The 18,956-nt window shown below is 43.3% G+C and overlaps 1 protein-coding gene across 1 annotated transcript in view; it reads left to right on the plus strand.

Annotated features, from left to right (window-relative positions):
* Positions 1–18,956, plus strand: part of ORC4 (origin recognition complex subunit 4) — a 58,465-nt gene that overhangs the window by 6,833 nt on the left and 32,676 nt on the right. The window contains exons 2-3 of the mRNA XM_019522448.1: positions 10,179–10,255; positions 16,143–16,233. Coding sequence (XP_019377993.1) covers positions 10,179–10,255; positions 16,143–16,233 — 168 coding nt within the window. The remainder of the gene's footprint in view (positions 1–10,178; positions 10,256–16,142; positions 16,234–18,956) is intronic.

The following is an 18,956-nucleotide window of genomic DNA, read 5'->3' on the forward strand; positions in this document are numbered from 1 at the left end:
CTCCTCTGGACCCTCTCAACATTAGCCACATCCCTCTTGAAGTGCAGTGCCCAGAACTGGACACAGTAGTCCAACTGCGGTCTGACCAGCATTGCATAGAGGAGAAGGATCACCTCCCTGGACCTGCTAGTGATGCATCTGTAGATACATGACAAGGTGTGGTTAGCCTTACTGACCGCTTCCTTGCATTGGTGGCTCATGTCCATCCTGGGAGATGAGTCAGCAATAACTCCAAGATCCCTTTCAGCCATTGTGTTGTTGAGAAGGGTGTTTCCCAGCCTATAGGTGTGTTGTAGGTTCCTTCTCCCTAGATACAGCACCTTGTACTTGTCTGCACTGAATTCCATCCTATTCTCATCCACCCACCTCTGTAACCTGTCTAGATCTAGTTGGATTCTGTCCCTTCCCTCCGGTGTGCCCACTTCTCCCCACATCTTTGTGTCATCAGCGAATTTGGACAGTGTGCTTTCCACGCCTACCTCCAAGTCGCTGATAAAGATGTTGAACAGCACGGGCCCAAAGACTGAGCCCTGGGGAACTCCACTGCCCACATCCCTCCAGGCTGAAAATGACCCGTCTACCACCACTCTATGGGTGCAAGCATTGAGCCAATTTGCCACCCATCTGACTGTGTAGGCATCAATGCCACAGTCGCCTAGTTTTTTTGTTATGAGAATGGGGTGATAAACAGTGTCAAAGGCCTTCTTGAAGTCCAAGTAGACGACATCCACCTCAATGCCCACATCCAAGGACTTTGACCTGGTCATAAAAGGAAACAAGGTTAGTCAGGCAGGATCTGCCCGCAGTGAACCCATATTGGGTCTTCCCAAGGTGAGACTAACTGACCTATAGTTACCTGGGTCCTTCTTTCTCCCTTTCTTGTAAATGAGGACCACATTGACCCTTTTCCAGTCCTCTGGAACCTGGCCAAAGTACCACGAGCGTTCATACAGCTGTGCCAGGGACCCTGCTGTGACCTCTGCCAATTCCCTCAGTACCCTTGCATGAAGAGCATCCGGACCTGCTGATTGTATATGTGTCCAGCCCCTCCAAGAGTTCCCTAATTAGATCATCCCTGACCCTGGGCATGGCGCTGTATCCCCTGAGCCTGTCCGTAATCCTAGTGGGGGGTTGCTCAGAAATATGAAGGCAACTCGTTGAAAAGGTTAGCTTTTTCCTTTGCTGCAATTACCAGATTGCCAAGCCTATCCTGTAGGATCCCCATGTTACCTGGTGCCTTCTTCCTATGTATTTGAAAAAGGACTTTGTGTTATCCTTAATTCTGGTTGCCAGTCCTAGTTCCATCTCTGCCTTGACCTTCCTAACCACTTCCCTGCAATCACAAGGTGTAATTCTCCTTGGTGATTGCCACTTGCTTCTACTGATTGTATGCCACCTTTTTTGACCTCAGGCCTTCCTGGATGCCTTTACTGAGCCAAGGGGACTTTTTAGCACCCTTGCCCCCTTTGGTTCATTTTGGGACTGACTCCCTCTGAGCTCAGAGGATCATCTCCTTAAGGAACAACCACCCATCCTAGGCTCCCATCTCATTGAAGCTCCAAGTCCTCAGTGTCTCTCTTACTAATCTCCTTAGCTCATTTAAAGTCAGCCCTCCTGAAGTCAAGGACTTTTGCCTTACTGCTTGCTTTCACCACCCTGCGCTGAATAGTAAATTCCAGCAGACAATGATCACTATTGCCTAGATAGTCGAGCACCTGCAGATCCCTCACCAGGTCATCGCCTGTGGCAAGGACCAAATCCAGGAAGGCATTTTCTTTGTTGGGGTTGTGTACCTCCTGGGTTAGGTGGAGGTCCTGTATGCAGGCTAAAAACCTATGTGAACGTTCAGACCTGGATGACTGATCCTTTCAGCAAACAGCTGGGTAGTTTAGGTCACCCGTGACAACTACATCCCTTGTCCTTACAGCCTCTGTGAGCTGACCTGAAAATTCCAGGTAGGTCCAGTTTGTCCCCCTGGTAAGGCAGTCTGTAGTAGACGCCCACAATCAAGTCCTTTTCGGCATGACCCCCTTGCATTCTTACCCAGAGTGCCTCAGTTTGTCTCTCTTCTGAACCCATCCTGATCATCGAGGACATGTACTGCTCTTTAACATAGAACTGTACCCCCACCCCTTTTCTCCCTACTCTATCTTGTCTATACAACCTATAGCCCTCAATGTCTACTGCCCAGTCGTGGGTAGAATCCCACCAGGCTTCTGTAAGCCCAACCAGGTCTGGGTTTTTGCCAGCTAGCAGGAGGGCGAGTTCCTCCTGTTTATTCTCCATACTTTCCAAAGCTTATTAGAAACTACAATTGTCTCTGATTTGTACTTTCAATCTTCCTATTTATGTATTTAAAAATAACAACTAAATGCATTAGAGGTGAACCAATATATCAGTCCATATCAGATCAGTACCGATAAAAGGAAAATTGACATTATCGGCAATTGAACATTTTTTTGGTCGTTGTAGGCGATTAATGTCACTGATAAATGGTGCATGCGTGCGTGCAGCTGCAGCACACATGCAGCCAGGAGTGCAGGCCAGCAGATTGGAGAGCAGTGTCCAGTCGGTAAGTCTGGTGGGGGAAGGGCTGTGGGGGGAGCAAATCGAGGCCCCCATGGTGAGGGCAGGGGCAGGTGCTGCCTAGCCATGGCAGGGCGCAGGATGGAACTGTGGGTGGTGCCCACCACTGCGAGCACCCCTAGGGGAAGGTATGGGGTGTATGTGCCCCCCAGATTTGTTCATGGGGCAAGGGTGGTCTGCCTGCTTTAGGGGCAGGGGCTGTGCCGGCCTTTTCCTGGCAGAGGGGTGAGTGGGGATGGGGTGGAAGGCAGCGGTGGTGCTGGGAGGAGGTTACAGGGGCATTATGGTCAATTTTGGGGTGGTTGTTGCCCACCCCATAGCCCCCTTCCAGTGCCGCCACCTGCCCCTGCCCGCCCCAAACGCAGCCTCCCTGCCAGGAAGAGTCTAGCACAGCCCCTGGCCGTGAGTCTGCAGGAGGTAGCCTGCCCTCGCCTTGCACAGAAATCCAGGGGGCACATGCCCCCCATGACTCCCCTAGGGGTGTGTGCAGTGCCAGGGACCCACACTCCTCCCCAACCCTCTGTGCCCCCCTGGACAATCTGTCCACAGCTCTGTCCCCCACTCTGCCCCAGCCCCATTCCCTCCCTCACAAGATTTCAATCTGCACCCCACCACAGACATACTAGCCAGATGCTGCTCTCCCAGCTGCTGGGCTGCATATCAACTGTTGGATTGGTATTGGCTAACATGGCTGGTTAATAATCAGCATTGTTATTGGCCAAAAATTTTTTTATTGGTGGACCCCTAAAATGCATGCCTGGCTAATTCAGTATTCCAGATTTATCTCTTCCTTTCCATGTTTATGAACTATAAACATACTTTTGGGTTTTTCTACATTTGCATTAGCTAATAATACAAGTATTTTAGCATAAAGTCACTGACTCAGCTTTTGACTTGTGTAAAACTGCCGTGGCAATTCATGCACATTCAGAACAGGAAGGTAATCAGCCTCGTAGAACAATCTGTTAAAAAAACTAAGCTTCTTTAAGAATCTCTTAAAGAAAAGGTGGTTCTCTGGATAAAGTTTAACTTCCCATGTAAACAGCATGATGGGGAAAAGCATAGAATATAACATACAGCAGCTCTTGTCATTTACTGGCGTTTGCATTTAAACCATATGTTTTATACGTAAAAATGTATTAAGACTTGGTATAGTTTGAGTACTTATATAATTTGATTTGAGTATTTCATAATATTACACACAAATAGTTTGCAATGGGTGTTCATAATGGGTGTTCAAATTACACCACTTCTTAATAACATTTTTTGCTACTGCATTCACTCCTCTGGGGTAAATCGTTGCATCTTGGTCTCAATATCCAGGAAACTGTGTTATCTGTCTAAATCAAACTGACCTCTGACTTACTGTTATGGGAGATGGATGCGACAAACTATGAGTAGAAAGTTTCTTTTCTGTGGAAAGGCTACCAGATGCCTTTGCCTTCAAGTGCGAAGTTTTACTTGTAGCAAGTGCGAGCTGATCTGCCTAGTAAATAAGACCCTGGAGAAATGTAAGGATAGCTTCTACAGCCAGCAGACTTATTCTTTATGGAGGAAAGAATAGGGATAGAAAGGCATTGTTAATGTTCTCTTCCCCTCTCTTAGGGTAGCCAACTGCCTCATGTCCTTCTGGCTGTGTTCTTCCTGAGCCTGTGCCTTGGCAGTACTTTGCTGTTTTTTCTGCTCAACCCCTACCACCCAGTTTCCTGTTTTTATTATTATTATTTTTTTATTGGTCTGAAAGCAGGAGTTCAGCAGGACTTGGGGAAACCAAGGGGCTAGAAACAGATTCAGAAAGGCTAGACAAAGACTATTTTGACTTTGCTTACTGAGTAGGGGATTAAAAACATGATGGGGATAGTGGTCTAGAACTCGGGTGCAGAGAACATGTATTAAGAATTCAGGCAAGATTCTGTTAGTTGAAAGGCAACACAACTGCTTTCTTTAGTTTCACTCTTGCAAGTGTAAGTATGTGGTAAAGAAAAGGCTACAGGTAGCTTGCCAAGTAAGTCTGTTACTTAAGAACTTCTCAAATTTGAATATTCAAATTTAACACCAACTACATTGAAGAATTCTATGTATGACTAAGCCCTCTGAAAGGAGGTATCTTAAAAGACATGCCAGAGGCTTCCTTATTGTTGATTTAAGGTAGGCTTCATGCATTCAAGGACAGCAGTGATGGCATTTATCTTTGAACCAGACTAGATGGAGGTTTGTTCGACATCGCAAGGTTTAGAGTGAGAAACCAAGTGAAAGAACTGGTTGTGATGGATCAGCCATGCCAGAAAAATGGGAGGAGATTGTATCCACAAGAACATTGATAGTAAGATTTGAGACCGCTCTAGAAAGCGGGGTTGCTGTCTATGGCAGTACCGTGATGTGAAGTTGTTCAGTATCAGCGTAGAAAGCTGGGAGGAGCGCACAGAATTCAGTCTGATCTGGAGAAAACATCTGGTACTGGATACAGCTAGCATGAAGCAGCTTTGATCCAGGATGGAAGCAAAGCGTGAAAGAACGCAGCATGCTGTAAACTCGGACTCCAACTCAGACAGTAAATGGATTTGTGAAACATGTAACTAGCTATGTCACCCTCAAATTGGGCTTGTCACCTACAAACTGATTCACTGGGCATCTGACTAGACCTCTCGTGTGTACCATGGTCCAGAGGATCAACCAGGCTGCCCTGTGCCTCGTGCATATAAATCTTTGGAGGATCCCAGGGGTCATGACAAGAACACCTGGTTCCAAACATAGGTCAGGCGCTAAGTTAGCACATGGCTCCTTTGTGGGGTGTATCAGCACATACTGAGCAGTGCTGAACTGGTGGTCATCTAGGTACTGTTGTTTCCCCTACCCTGGTTTTTGAGACCTGAATTTGATTTGGCCAACCAAGATAATTGACAAGTGCTCCATCTGCTCCACACCCTAGTCCCCCCCCTCCCCCCCCCCAAAAAAAAAAGAAAGAAAGAAAAGAAGAACAAATAGTTGAGGATATTGGATGTCTTTCTTGTCCTCCCTCCCTTCTCTGTAGTTTTTCAGTTACACATAGGTAGCCTAAAAGCCAGTTCGAGAAGAAATCTTTCCAAATCTGAAAACTTGTGCTCTTAAGAGTCCAAGAACACTGTCATGCTCCTTCTGCCTTTCCTTACTTCATCTGGTGGATTTGTAGTTTTATTGGTTTTTCAGTTACTGGGCACAGATGTTTTAAGCCCTTCTTTATTATAGCTCAAGCTTGTTTATATAATTTCAGCTTTATGTGCATGGCCCAGCGTATTTCTGCAACTCTCTCCACAGTTCTCCATTCAGATTATTCATTATTGCATTTTTAAAATGAAGATCCCATAAATCATATTGGCCAATCTTGACCCCCTGTGACTATCATGTATAGAAATGCAAAATTATAACTGCATGTCCCATTGCTACAGTATATCTGAAAATGTACACATCAGAATAGGATATTTTTTGTACTTCTCTAACGTGTAGGTTATGGCAGGACAGAATGTTCCCAGTTGTTATAATCATAGCTGCTGTTAGTTCATACTTGGACAACTGACTTGTCCACATTAACTTTTGTCATTGTGACAGATAAGCACTGATGTGTGTGGCTTTAAAAAAAATACCTTCTGTTTATTAATCGGGAAAGCAGTTATCATCTTCATCTAATAGAGTGATTCAACTTTGAGCAATACTAGTAGTCAAGCATACCTTAATTGAATCACAGAAGGTATGCATTGTGCTAAAATGAGGAGTCTGGAAGGCAAAAAAAGCCCAGTTGATTAAATGGTAAGAAATAAAATCATAGGAAAGTAGGGCTGAAAGGTCATCAGTTATCATGAGATCATCTAGTCCAGGCCCCCGCTTGAGGCAACTTGGTCAGGGATAATCCTTTCTCAGCCAACTGCCTGTGATCTACTCGTGTGCAATCTCCACCCTTGGAAACTCTCTAGGTAGCCTGTTATAACACTTGACCATGCTCTTAGTCAGAAAATTCTTCTTAGTCACCAACCTAAACTTATCCTGTTTCAGTTTGGGACTGTGGCTCCTAGTTCTGTACCCCATAGCCTTTCTTCCCTGGGTATCTCAATCTTTTCTTTATAATGACCCTATAATTACCTTTATAATCATGTATTTGAATGCTGTTATCAATTTTCTCTTTTCCAGACTAAACAAACCTAGTTCTCTTAGACTTCCCTCATAAGTCATGTTTCCCAGACCTCTAATAATTTTTACTGCTTTTTGCTGGACCCTTTCCAATCTATCCACAAGTTTCTTGAAGTGCGTGGTCCAAAACTGGACACAGTAGTTTAAGTAAAACCTCACCAGTGCTTAGTACAGGAGAAGAATATCTTCTCTTGGTTTTTCAAGTGACACCCTTGCCAATAAAACCCAATATGCTTTTGTGTTTTTTTGCAATAAGAGCACATTGACTCGTATTCAGTTTAGGGTCTATAGTAAGTCCCAGTTCCTTCTCTCCAGTCCTGTAACCTAGGTAGTCATTCTCCAGTCTGTACTGTGTGGAATTATTCTGACCCAAGTCTTGCACTTATCTTTCTTGATTTTCATTTGATTTATTGTGGATCATTTCTCCAGTTTATTCAGACTGTTCTGAGTCATAGCCCTACCTTCCAAAGTATGTACTGCTCCAGACAACTTGGTGTCACCTGCATATTTGGTAAGTATGCACTCCATCCCACAGTCAAAATAATTAGTGAAGATGTTGAACAGTACCAGACCCAGGACATATCCCTGCAGAACCCTACTTGATACTTCCTCTCACCTTGGCATTAAGCTAGTAAGGACTTCTTGTGGAGTATGATGATCCAACCAGTTATGTATCCACCTTATAGTATTTTTTCTTAGTCTGTATTTTCTTAGCTTGTTAATGAGACTGTCATGGAAGACAGTGTTAGAAGTAGGGATGCACTAATAAAGATTTTCAGGCCAATACCGATGGCCGATTTATTAACGAGCCATATCGGCCGATACCGATCTGATTGCCGATATGCAGCCCTGCAGCTTGGAGAGCAGCATCCCTCACCATCCCCCACTTCCCCCCTCAGACTTACCGGCCAGATGCTGCTCTAGATGCTGCCTGGCTGCATTCCTGGCTGTGTGCATGTTGTGGCTGCACACTTGCATGCAGCATTTATCAGTGAAATTATCAGCCAAAAATAGATGATTGCTGATACTGTTAATTTCCATTTTATTGTTGTTAATATGATATAGATTCATAGATTAAGGGTCGGAAGGGACCTAGTAGATCTTCTAGCCCGACCCCCCCACCAGGGCGGGAGAACAACAAAAAACCCCAAAAAGAGAAACGGGACTCAAATGAGTCCAGCCAGGTAGGCATCCAGCCTCTTCTTAAAGACCGCCAGGGTAGGGGCCAGCACCACTTCCCTTGGAAGTTGGTTCCAGCTCCTAGCCGCCCTAACTGTGAAGTAGTTTTTGCGGATGTCCAATCTATACCTCCTCTCCATCAGCTTGTGCCCATTACTCCTTGTTATGCCAGCGGGCGCTAGGGGAAACAGCGTCTCCCCCAAACCCTTCTGGTCCCCCCTAGTGAGTCTATAGACGGTCACCAGGTCCCCCCTCAGCCTTCTCTTGTGGAGGCTGAATAGGTTCAGGTCCCGCAGTCTCTCACTGTAGGGTCTGCCCTGTTGTCCCCGGATCATGCGGGTGGCCCTCCTCTGGACCCTCTCCATATTGTCCACATCCCTCTTGAAATGGGGCGCACAGAACTGGACACAATACTCCAGCTGTGGCCTGACCAGCGTCGCGTAGAGGGGGAGGATCACCTCCTTGGCTCTACTCGAGATGCACCTGTGGATGCATGACAAGGTCCGGTTAGCCCTGCCAACCATGACCTCGCATTGTCGGCCCATGTTCATCCTGGAGTCAATAACGACTCCAAGATCTCTTGGACTGATGTATTGGTGCATCTCTAGTTAGAAGCCTTGTTAAGTCAAGGATATTGCATCCAATTCTCTACCTAGTTTCTCCCCATATAGACAGAAATCAGGTTAGGCATGACTTGCTCTTGGTGAATCCATAATAGCTGTTCCTGATTACTTTGTTCTCCTTTAGGTGCATCACAGCAGATTCCTTGAGGACCTGCTTCACAGTCTTATTGGTGTTGAAGTCAGGCTAACTGTAATTCTCCAAATTCTCATTTCTTCCTTTTCCAAACATACAGGATCTCACCTGATTTCCCCAAGTCCTTGAAGAGGATAACCATGGCTCCAGAATTACCTCTGCTAGTTCCTTTATACTCGAGGGCATATCCATTTCAGGATGCTAGCATTCTTTAGTTTGTGAGACGGGGTTGGGAATTTACCTACAGCAGAGTCAACAATTGGTTTGAAAATAAGTGTGCTAAATTAGTTTAAAAGAAACTAAAAGTTAGAAGAAAAACTTCTTCGTATAAACATACTAGCAGTTTGGTATGCCATTACTTCATGACTTCTGTATCAGATGTTGCCAGAGTCAAAATGAAGATGAACAACATAACTTCTCTGAATCACTTGCCATCCAAAAAGATACTGAAGAGAAATACCCATCTGTCTTAATTGGCACTTGTTCATGAGTGTCCTCAGGAGGGTGTTGGAGCCAGTAGTTGGAAAAGCAACAGGTTACCAATATTAGGTGGTATTCATCAAAAAAGTTTTGAAATAAGGGGATGAAAAGCTAACAAATGGATGGTCTTGCATGACCTGACTGTTATACTGCCAAGTTGAAGAGTAGTGAACTTCACATAAGAAGACTGGAGTAATCTGAAAATACAATCACGAAGTTTTAGGTAGCTGAGAAAATTGGTTGAATTGTAATTAAATAGAATTAAAAAAAACTTGGAAGAGTATTATTTTTTCCCTCCCCCAAATCTTTGGTACCAGTGTCCACACTTAGCTTTTTGTGGATTGCCATATCAAACTTTTAAATGAGGAATCGTAAGGGTGATTCATGAACTACCAGTTGTCCAGACCACAGTTTGAGAAATACTGGTCTCTAGAAGAGCTTGACTCCTTTCTGTAAAGGAAAATCTTTCATAGACTGGAATTTTCAGCATATTGGCAAAACAATGGATCAAGAAGCACTTGAAAAAAAATCTATTTAGATTTGCTAGAAAAATTTAACCACAAGTCTCACAGGGATAAAGAAACTGATGCATAATAATCCCAAGTTAGAAACTAGTATGCAGACAGGATCTACAATAGGTGAGCTACTAGTGAAAGTAATATGTATCAACAAGTACTACGCTGTGTCCTCTGGGGTGTAGAGATGAAACAGAATGATGGAGACAAGACAGACGTACTGCCACCACTGTCTTGGAATAACACAGCTGTGCTCTGCACCTGTACTTGATTGTGTGACCAAATAATCTCTCTACTTGAGAACTTGATTTATACTGTTAGATTCCAATTAGTGATGATTAAATATACATTTGAATTTGAATGGGTTTATCTTGTTTAGAGTACAGTTGCCCCAGATCAACACATCTTCAACTAATCCAACAAAATTGAATACAGTTGCTAGTACGTGGGTCAGTGTTATGGCCTATTTAAGCATTTTGTGTTAATATTTTATCTTGACAGGTGCAAAGAATTTTACGTGAACGATTTTGTCACCAGCACCCTAATGGAAAGCTATTTGGGGTCGAACCTCAATACAAGTAAGTATACAGTTTCAGAGACAATGCTTTGCTATTTTGACATGAGTTTGTGTTATGTAGAAAACTCTTCTTTACATGTACCTTGGCCTTATGCTTTTTGATTGTTTTTTGTATTTAAGTAGTGATTTTAAAAATACTTTGAAATTCCTTTAAATTTAATTCAGTATGTAAAAGGCCTATTCTGTCAGAGTGTGAGACTTGCATCCTGAGTTTTTGAAGGTGCAGTTAGGACTGAGATTTTTCAGGTATGATTTAAACCATAAAAAAACAAAATTAAAATAAATTAAAAATCCACTTTAATGGTTAAACTTCTAATTCCACTTTTACATCCCAAGTATAGTCATTCCACTTTATTAATCTGGGCTATTGCTAACTTTCTACAATTCAAGGAAGAAGGTTTCAAGGATGAGTGGACTTTTAGATCTTCCCCCGCTACCCCTTTCCACAATCACCTTGCTTGTTGCTCTGACAAATCACCCACCTCAGTTACTTTCTTTCCCTCTGATTTCCTTCAAAATCCTTTCCTTTTATTTCAAACCTTGTATCTAGCTCTTCCAAACCTTGTAATTTAATAACATTTTCTGTTTTCCCATAATATATTGGCAGTGTCCAAGCCCACTGCCCCTTCCACTCTGTCTCATTATAGGTCCATCCTCCATAGCTATTTCCCCACCCCAAATCTGCAGAAATTTCCCACTTTCCCACTTCCTTCTGATGCTTCCCTCCTTACCATTCTAACAGTGTGCATAGATAAACGTCTCAGTTTGGAACTTGTTACCTTCCACACTCTTGTCCCCTGTATCATTCCTTCCTGACAATCCATGCTGTTTTAGAACCCCAGAAGAACATACAAATCAGTCTCTGGATTGTCCTGCTTTGAATCCTTGATGAAGGATATACTACTCCCACGAACAGCACAATAGGTAGCAACACCTCTTTCACCAGCTTCACTTTTCCTGCATATGACAAACCTCTTGTGTTCCAAAACAGTAAAATTTTCCTAACCTGTGACCCTATCTCTTCTCATGCTTTTGTGCCTTTCCCTTCTATATCAGGAACTACCCCTCAGATTTTTATCCGATTCTTAACTACCCTCATGCAAAATTTCCCTAATCTCCCAAATTCTGATCCTTAACACCTTGCCCTCAGTCTTGTTTACTTTTGCCCCTGAAGCTTTGCCATAGTCTTCCATATGTTTCAGGATTCTAATGAGACTATCTTGCACCATCACATTAGTGCCATGCACATACAGTGAGCATTTCACTTTCCCTCCCCTACTTGTTCTTCTCTCAAACATACACCACCATTCCCACCTGCTTTTATAGCAATTCTTAAAGGTTCTCCATTCCTTGTACTCCTCCGTAAACTTCATACACAATTTTTTGTTGTGAAGCAGCTTAACGTTCAATTTCCAGAGGGCCTTTTGCTTTCCCATTTCCCATCTACACCCATAGCAATTGATGGTTACTAAAACTGATATCTTGTATCTCTTTTATTGTGCACTGCCATTACTTCCAAGACTAAAACAAAATAAATCCTTGAAGTTTTCCTTCCTCCTGGCTCTACTCTTGTATGTATTTTCTCTCCTGCCCACTTATCCTTGTAACCTTCTTCCTTGATAATTTTCTTTAACATCTTCAAGGAACTGTCTAATTCTCCCCCCCAGTCTCCTTTCTCAATTATACAGTTGAAGTTGCCTACTATGACTCTGTGTGTCCCCCCACACAGTGTCCATTTTCAACTTCCAGAATAAAGCCACCCTTCCCTCCCTTTTCCCCGGATGTATATATGTTAAACAGCTCTGCCTCCATCTCTTTTGTCTACAACAACATCCTTCTGCAGTCTTCCTTCTACTAACACTTGCACTTGCTTGACTTTAACCCCTGGGTTTTTAAATAGCACTGCCACCCCTGCTGCTTTGTTCACATTTGTCCCCATCTATCATGACTGCCCCAAACCCCATCTCTTCTCCAGATATTTATGCTCACTACCCCACATTACATCCACATCAATAGACCTTGAAGTTGCTGCCATTCAATCCCACCTCTTCCGTGTCAATAATCTTCTCACATATAAAGTTGCAACACACAACACCATGATAAAGAAAAGGTGGAAGCTACTGGTCCTCATCTCTCTCATTTTACAGGTCATCCACGTCACTGCTAAGTGACTCTGTCCCTCCCCCCTTCTTCATCCCCCTCGCTCTTACTAGTTTTCCAGGGCTTCTATATTGAGAGAGGCAGCTGCTGTCCCACCCTCCACCGCCCGCCAAACACTACTTCCTTCTGGCTCAGCATACCCTTCCATCTTCATTTAAGAAGCACCATTCCCCCAGTGTTGCTTCTCCTTTCTCCCCTTTTCCATGACAACCTTTGTTTCTTCCTTTTTCCTACCTGTGGCTCCGCCCCTTTCCCTTTCTCTAAAACGGCAATTTCTTCTTGGTCAATCTCTGGGATTTCTTATCTCTACTTCTATTTCCATGTTCATGCTTTCATGTCCCTCTTCCCTCTCCTCTTCTAGTTGTTGTGCTGCTACCACAACACTCATTCCACCCCTTTTCACCGCCAGTGAATATTTCCCACCAATATTTCCTTCTGAATCCATCCTGGCCTCCCCCACCTCTTTTTCCTTCTCGCTTATCTGATCAGAGTCATCCCACCTTTTAGGTCGTGCTCTGTTAGATAAAGAATCTGGGCATCTGTTTTGCATCTGCCTTTCCTTTTGACATCCCACTTTTCAGCATGCATGGGATTTGTGCCCTCACCCACCACACCAGTAGCAAATGGTTAAGACACAATAGGCTGCCGTATGTCCTTCCTGCCCTCATTTGTTTGCTACATTGACGGGGCTGCCTGTGGTATATGATGTAGCCCTGGTGCCCTCCTACATGAATAACTGACGGCAGGTGCCTCACCTCTCCCAGGCTCCCCTCCTCCTCACTTAAAATCACTCACACCCAAAATGCCCCAGACCACACATTATATTTGTGTCTCACTTTTTCCACAAACATTACTCTGGTCTCTCCGCTTCAACCATCTCTCCACATCCATTTCCTCAAGGATGTCCAAATACAGTTTGACAATGATCAATCTCTCCCTTGACTTCTGTGCAGTGACAAAAATCAGTCCTTGCAGTTCTTCTTTCTCCATTTCCTTGTAGTTTCTCCAGAACTGCTTATAGGCCCCTCTGTGCCAGAAGGTGAAACCCCATGACCTCCCATTTGGTTCGGCCATCATGCATTAGAAGTATTCAGGGTTCACTTTCAAAATTTCAATCAAAATCCGATCAAAAAAGTCATACCTCTCCATGGTCCATCTGCCCTGTGCCTTCTCGTTAGTCATTGTCACATGTACCCTGTACCTCAAAGTCTCTCTGGGCTCCTTATCCCCATCATCTGAGATCCACTCACCTCCCTCTTTCGCATTTCATTGTCTGGCTCCTCCTTTCCATTCTTCTACAGCTCTTTGGTTCCTGCTGCTGCTTTCCCTGGTCTGGTTGATGACTGTCTTCTTCTTGTCGCTCTTCTTTTGGCTTGCTCATCCCTGCGCAGTTGCAGCTGCTTTCGATTTCATCTTCACGCATTGCTGCACCAGCTGCCAATCAGATTCCAGCTCTCCATCTGAATCTCCATATTCATGGCTTCACTCTACCTGGTCTCCTGTCTCCTTCTCTGATCTTTGCTTCTCTGCTCTCAGCTCACCAGCATTCATGCTGCCATCTCACCGCTCTTTGCTCCTGCCTCTCGGGTTGTTGACCAAGGCTGCAGGGCAGCAGCCAGGCTTCCATTCAGCTGTCACACTTGATCTGAACCCACAAGAAGCAATCTGCTGATGAAAACGAACTGCAAGGATAAGTTAGGGCAGCCTATCTCAATAACGTACACGATAATGCCCATCTTGCACAGTGCTTCTCAGCGCTCTTTAGAGTCATGGTGAGTCATTACAGTGAATACATGTTGATTTCTTCTTCACTCTCATAGCTGAGATGTGCCTTTCTTTTCCATTTCAAATGATTCCCGTTTCTTCACCAGCCTTAAATACCTGGTAAACACCACCAACTGGGGTCCCAAACAGTTCACCCAGAACTGCTCTGTCACCCCCTCTTTCAATCTAATGCATATGATTAGTGTGGACCTACCCTCCATGATGTGGGCTGGACCAGGTTGCCCTGTGCCTCATGTACGTATCATTTTTGGAAGGATCTCAGGGCTCGTGACAAGAACACTCAGTTCCAGTCATGGGTGGGAGGTTAATTAGCACATGAATCCTCTATGGGGTGTATCTGAAGTAGACACATACTGAACAGTGTTGAGCTGGAGGTCATCAGGGCTTGAAATGTTGATTCTGCTGGGGCCCAGGCCAATGAACCAAATGGTAAGTCACCAGTCTTTTGGTTTTGGACTGAAATCATACGTAGTTTGTACTATTTTAAGCAGCACTTCTTCTGTACCTACTTAAACAGAGTGTTTATACAGTACCTGTGCTAAAACTTGCAGCAGTTTCAAAAAGTGCAAGGCAATTTTGGATTAATTAAAGCTATGGATTACCACAGGTATTTTTAATTTCAAGGTCAGTTTTTTCAGATTTGCTTTTCTCTTCCATATGCTCAGGGAGAACAGGGTCTGACAGTACGGAGAGGGGGAAGGGGGCTGCAGAGGGAAAGTTGTGGGGGGCAGAAGGCAGAGGACCCCAATCCCCGATTTTAATTTTCCCTGCTGTAGCAGTGGAAGGGGGACAAATTCAAGGCAAACCTCCGATTATTAGATTCTATACCTGGAAACTTACATACAACAACTTTATAAATTTTCTAATATAGAATCTAATTATTGGGGGGGGTTATTTTATATTCAGTGTTGTCTTATATTTGAATAAATACAGTAATATTTATAATATTTAGCATTCTTTGCTGACAGGTGTAAATTACATTTTTGTTCCTTGTTCATATCTTCTTCCTTCTAGCCCCTTAACAGTAATAGCCAAAATAACCTTCAGTTTACTCTCGCCTTATAATTCTTCCTTCCCATAAGAAAATGGTATCCCTTCTGACTTGTGCATAAATACTTAATGATACTATTCTGTTTTTGTAAAAATGAAACCTGTAATGTTTTTTAAAAATCATAACCATTTAGGCTTATTGGGATGCCTGAAAGTATCTAGTTGTATGATGTATCTGAACCAGCAAACTAGCATGAATACAGTCTCACGAGAGAAGCACCCTAACCAGTGAAAAATCATCAGGCAAATTTATTTTCTTAGATATAGCAAGAAAAATTAGTTTTCCCTCTCACAAAATGTAGCTTGGAATACACAAACCCTTGTATTACCTGAATATTCAATTAATACATTCTAAAGAAAAAAATGCTCATCATGGAATGAAGTTTTGAATTGGTACCTCAATAGACAATTATTTAAACTTTCAGATACCATTGTTCATGGCTTGAACCCTTAATGCTATGCCCTAACTTTTGATATGCAAAATAACTGCCAAATTTAGTAACGATCCATAATTCTCTGCCAGTACTGAAGCCACTGTCTTGGGCAACTCTATTGTTTCTTTTTAAAACAACGTGTCTTGTAACTGAGTGTGGTAGTTCCTGTTCATTGGAAGGAATTTAACTGAGTTTGATCTCTAAAATTGGGTTTTCATGTAGGGCATGCTGTTTAGTAGGCTTATAAAGAACTACTGAAGCTTTTGGCTCAGGTGTTTTCATGCACTTATCCTGGTGTTAAATTTAATACAATCCAAGTAAGAAAAGTTTATTTTGTTCACGGTGCATATTGGCGTTTGCATCAGGCTCTTCTTGTGTTCCATTAGTTTTTTTTTAAATGTTTTATAGTTACCGCAAATGCCCATTTTGGAGTTATAACTTAATCTTATTGTCATATAGACATCTGCTGGAGCTGCTGAAACGAACCATTTTCCATGGAGAAAGTAACTCTGCGCTCATTATTGGGCCCCGAGGATCGGGCAAGACCATGGTAAAAGCTTCTTGTACACGTTCAGGGCCGAGTTAGTGTGTGACATGAGTACAACTCTACTGGACTCTTGGGGAAGTGTGGAGGGAGGGGGGAAAAAGGGGTGTCTTTAGAACTGTTGCTTCTGTCTTCCAGTTTCTTTGCTCCTTAAAGGACTAATATAACAAGGAAAATTAGTTTTCCCTCTCACAAAATGTAACTTGGAACACAGAAACCCTTGTATTACCTGAATATTCAATTAATACAGTCTAAAGAAAAAAATGCTCATCATGGAATGAAGTTTTGAATTGGTACCTCAATAGACAATTATTTAAACTTCTCCTAATTTAAGTCACTTAAGGAGCACTTCTTCTAATGCAACATTTACAGTCCATCTGGCAAAGGTGGTACTGAAGTCACTCTTCATAAAAAGAGCACGCTTTTTTGTTTTTGCGGGGGGTGAGAGGAGCAGATGGGCTTGGAGCAGGGAGGAGGAGGGGAAAGGCAAATGATTTCTTTTATATCCAGAACTCAGAACAAAGTTTCTGCACTCCAACTATGTTGGATTGTAGTACAAGCCAGAACATGTAAGGCTTATGTGTTTAAGCACAGTTTCAGTATAGCTTTACTGTGTAAGTTTAGAAATTGGTATACTTGAAATGACATACTATTTGTTTGTAAACTACTGACTTGCATAGCTGTAAGCACCTCTTTCTGGAAAATTATCTACATGCAAAAAGGTTCTGCCACTTCTTTTTTATTTTTAGAAACTGACATTGTTGTAGCTGTATGAAAACTGTAGATTAGCCTGAAGGCACTCTCTGCCCCACAGAACAGATGGTGTGAAAACTAAAAGGTTTCCATGTCATGACTGTTCTGTAAGATTTTTCTGGACTTATGTTATTGCCAATGTTTTTGGGACCTTTCTGAAATAAATATACTAAATTATTTTCCCCCTTCACATTAGTCTTCGACACCTTCATGTCTTTCTTCCTGAGTTCTGACCCCCCAGCTATAAAAGAGCAGATCATTCATAAGACAAACTAAATGAATAGTGAAATGATTTAGTTGCCTCGTGCAAGTGAAGAGAAAGTAGTTTGTCTTCAGGAAGACTAGTTATGTTTAAAGAGAACTAGTAATTCTTGGTAGAGGAGACAATAGAAGCAGAAAAGAGGATGAGGCTAATGAATACAGTTACAGTTTTTATATATTTATGATGTGAATTAATAGCTTATCCAAGGGCAGGGTGGAAAATATTGGGCACAGGACTGGCTTGTAAAAGGATAAAGTTTTCCATATTAATAACTTATATAAGTGTTTGTTAATTTTGTCCTCCTGTTACTAATTCTATGTTAAAATGGAACAAGCATATGAAATTCTTTGAGACAAAACTTTCAGCTGCCTTTGTCTTGCACAGTGGGCCAGTGCTGTACTAAACTAAAACTACTAAACGTTAAAACTGTTAACTTTTTTCCCATTGTTGTATTTATTTGTTAGTTTGGATGTAAACTTTCCTTGTGGAGTAACTTGAAAATTATTGCCGTATTCTTGTACTCTGTTCTCCCACAAACTAATATTAGTAATTCATCAGCTACACAAAATATGAAAACTAGATTTAGAATAGTAAAACTGACTGAATACCACATTCCTGCTGGCAGTAAGCATATCTATTCACTTTTTAAGATGTTATTGATATTTTTTTTTTTTTTTTTTCTTTTCTTACCTTTTGGTAATAAGCTTGGAGTAGTTCATTTAGAAGGGAAGCATAGATAAGACTTAAAAGAGTATGAAACTTTTTAAAGAATTTCCAGAAAGGGGTCAAAGTCTGGGGGACACAGCTGGAGACCAAGGCAGCCTAGGAGCCTGTAGCCCAGGAGGAGTTCATGAACATGGGTCGGCAGTGTGGGGAGGCAGTTAGGGAGGCCAGCCGTACCTTGTCATGCATCCACAGATGCATTTCAAGCAGGTCAAAAGAGGTGATCCTCCCCCTCTATGTGGCACGGGTCAGGCCGCAGTTGGAGTACTGCGTCCAGTTCTGGGCGCCGCACTTCAAGAGGGATGTGGACAGCATGGAGAGGGTCCAGAGGAGGGCCACTCGCATGATCAGGGGACAGCAGGGCAGGCCCTATGAGGAGAGGCTACGGGACCTGGACCTGTTCGGCCTCCAAAAGAGAAGGCTGAGGGGGGATCTTGTGGCCTGTTATAAACTAGTCAGGGGGGATCAGCAGGCATTGGGGGAGTCACTGTTCCCCCGAGCACTGCCAGGAGTGACCAGGAATAAGAGTCACAAGCTGGCAGAGGGTAGGTTTAGGTTAGACATCAGGAGGCGCTACTTCATGGTCAGGGTGGCTAGGGTCTGGAACCAACTTCCAAGAGAGGTGGTGCAGGCTCCTACCCTGGGGGTTTTTAAGATGAGGTTAGATGAACACCTTGCTGGGGTTGTTTGACCCCAGTACTCTTTCCTGCCATGGCAGGGGGTCAGACTAGATGATCTTCTCAGGTCCCTTCTGACCCTACCAACTATGAAACTATGAGTTTGAAAAAGCCCTGAGACACCAAGGGGTCTGGCAGCCCAGAGGCAGGGCCAGGGCCCTAGAAGGGTCAAAAGGTTGAAGGAGACCACTGCAGAGACTGCCAGAGCTGGGAGAGCCTGAGCTCTCAACTGGCCTGACGTGGGGCCAGGGTCTTGGAAAAGATAGGCCAAACGTCCATGTGTGGCCATAGCCCTAATGTAAAAGGGCCAGGGA

This window comes from Gavialis gangeticus, unplaced genomic scaffold (genome assembly GCF_001723915.1).
Source record: "Gavialis gangeticus isolate Ggan-Ray unplaced genomic scaffold, GavGan_comp1, whole genome shotgun sequence".
In the NCBI taxonomy this organism is placed as follows: Eukaryota; Metazoa; Chordata; order Crocodylia; family Gavialidae; genus Gavialis; species Gavialis gangeticus.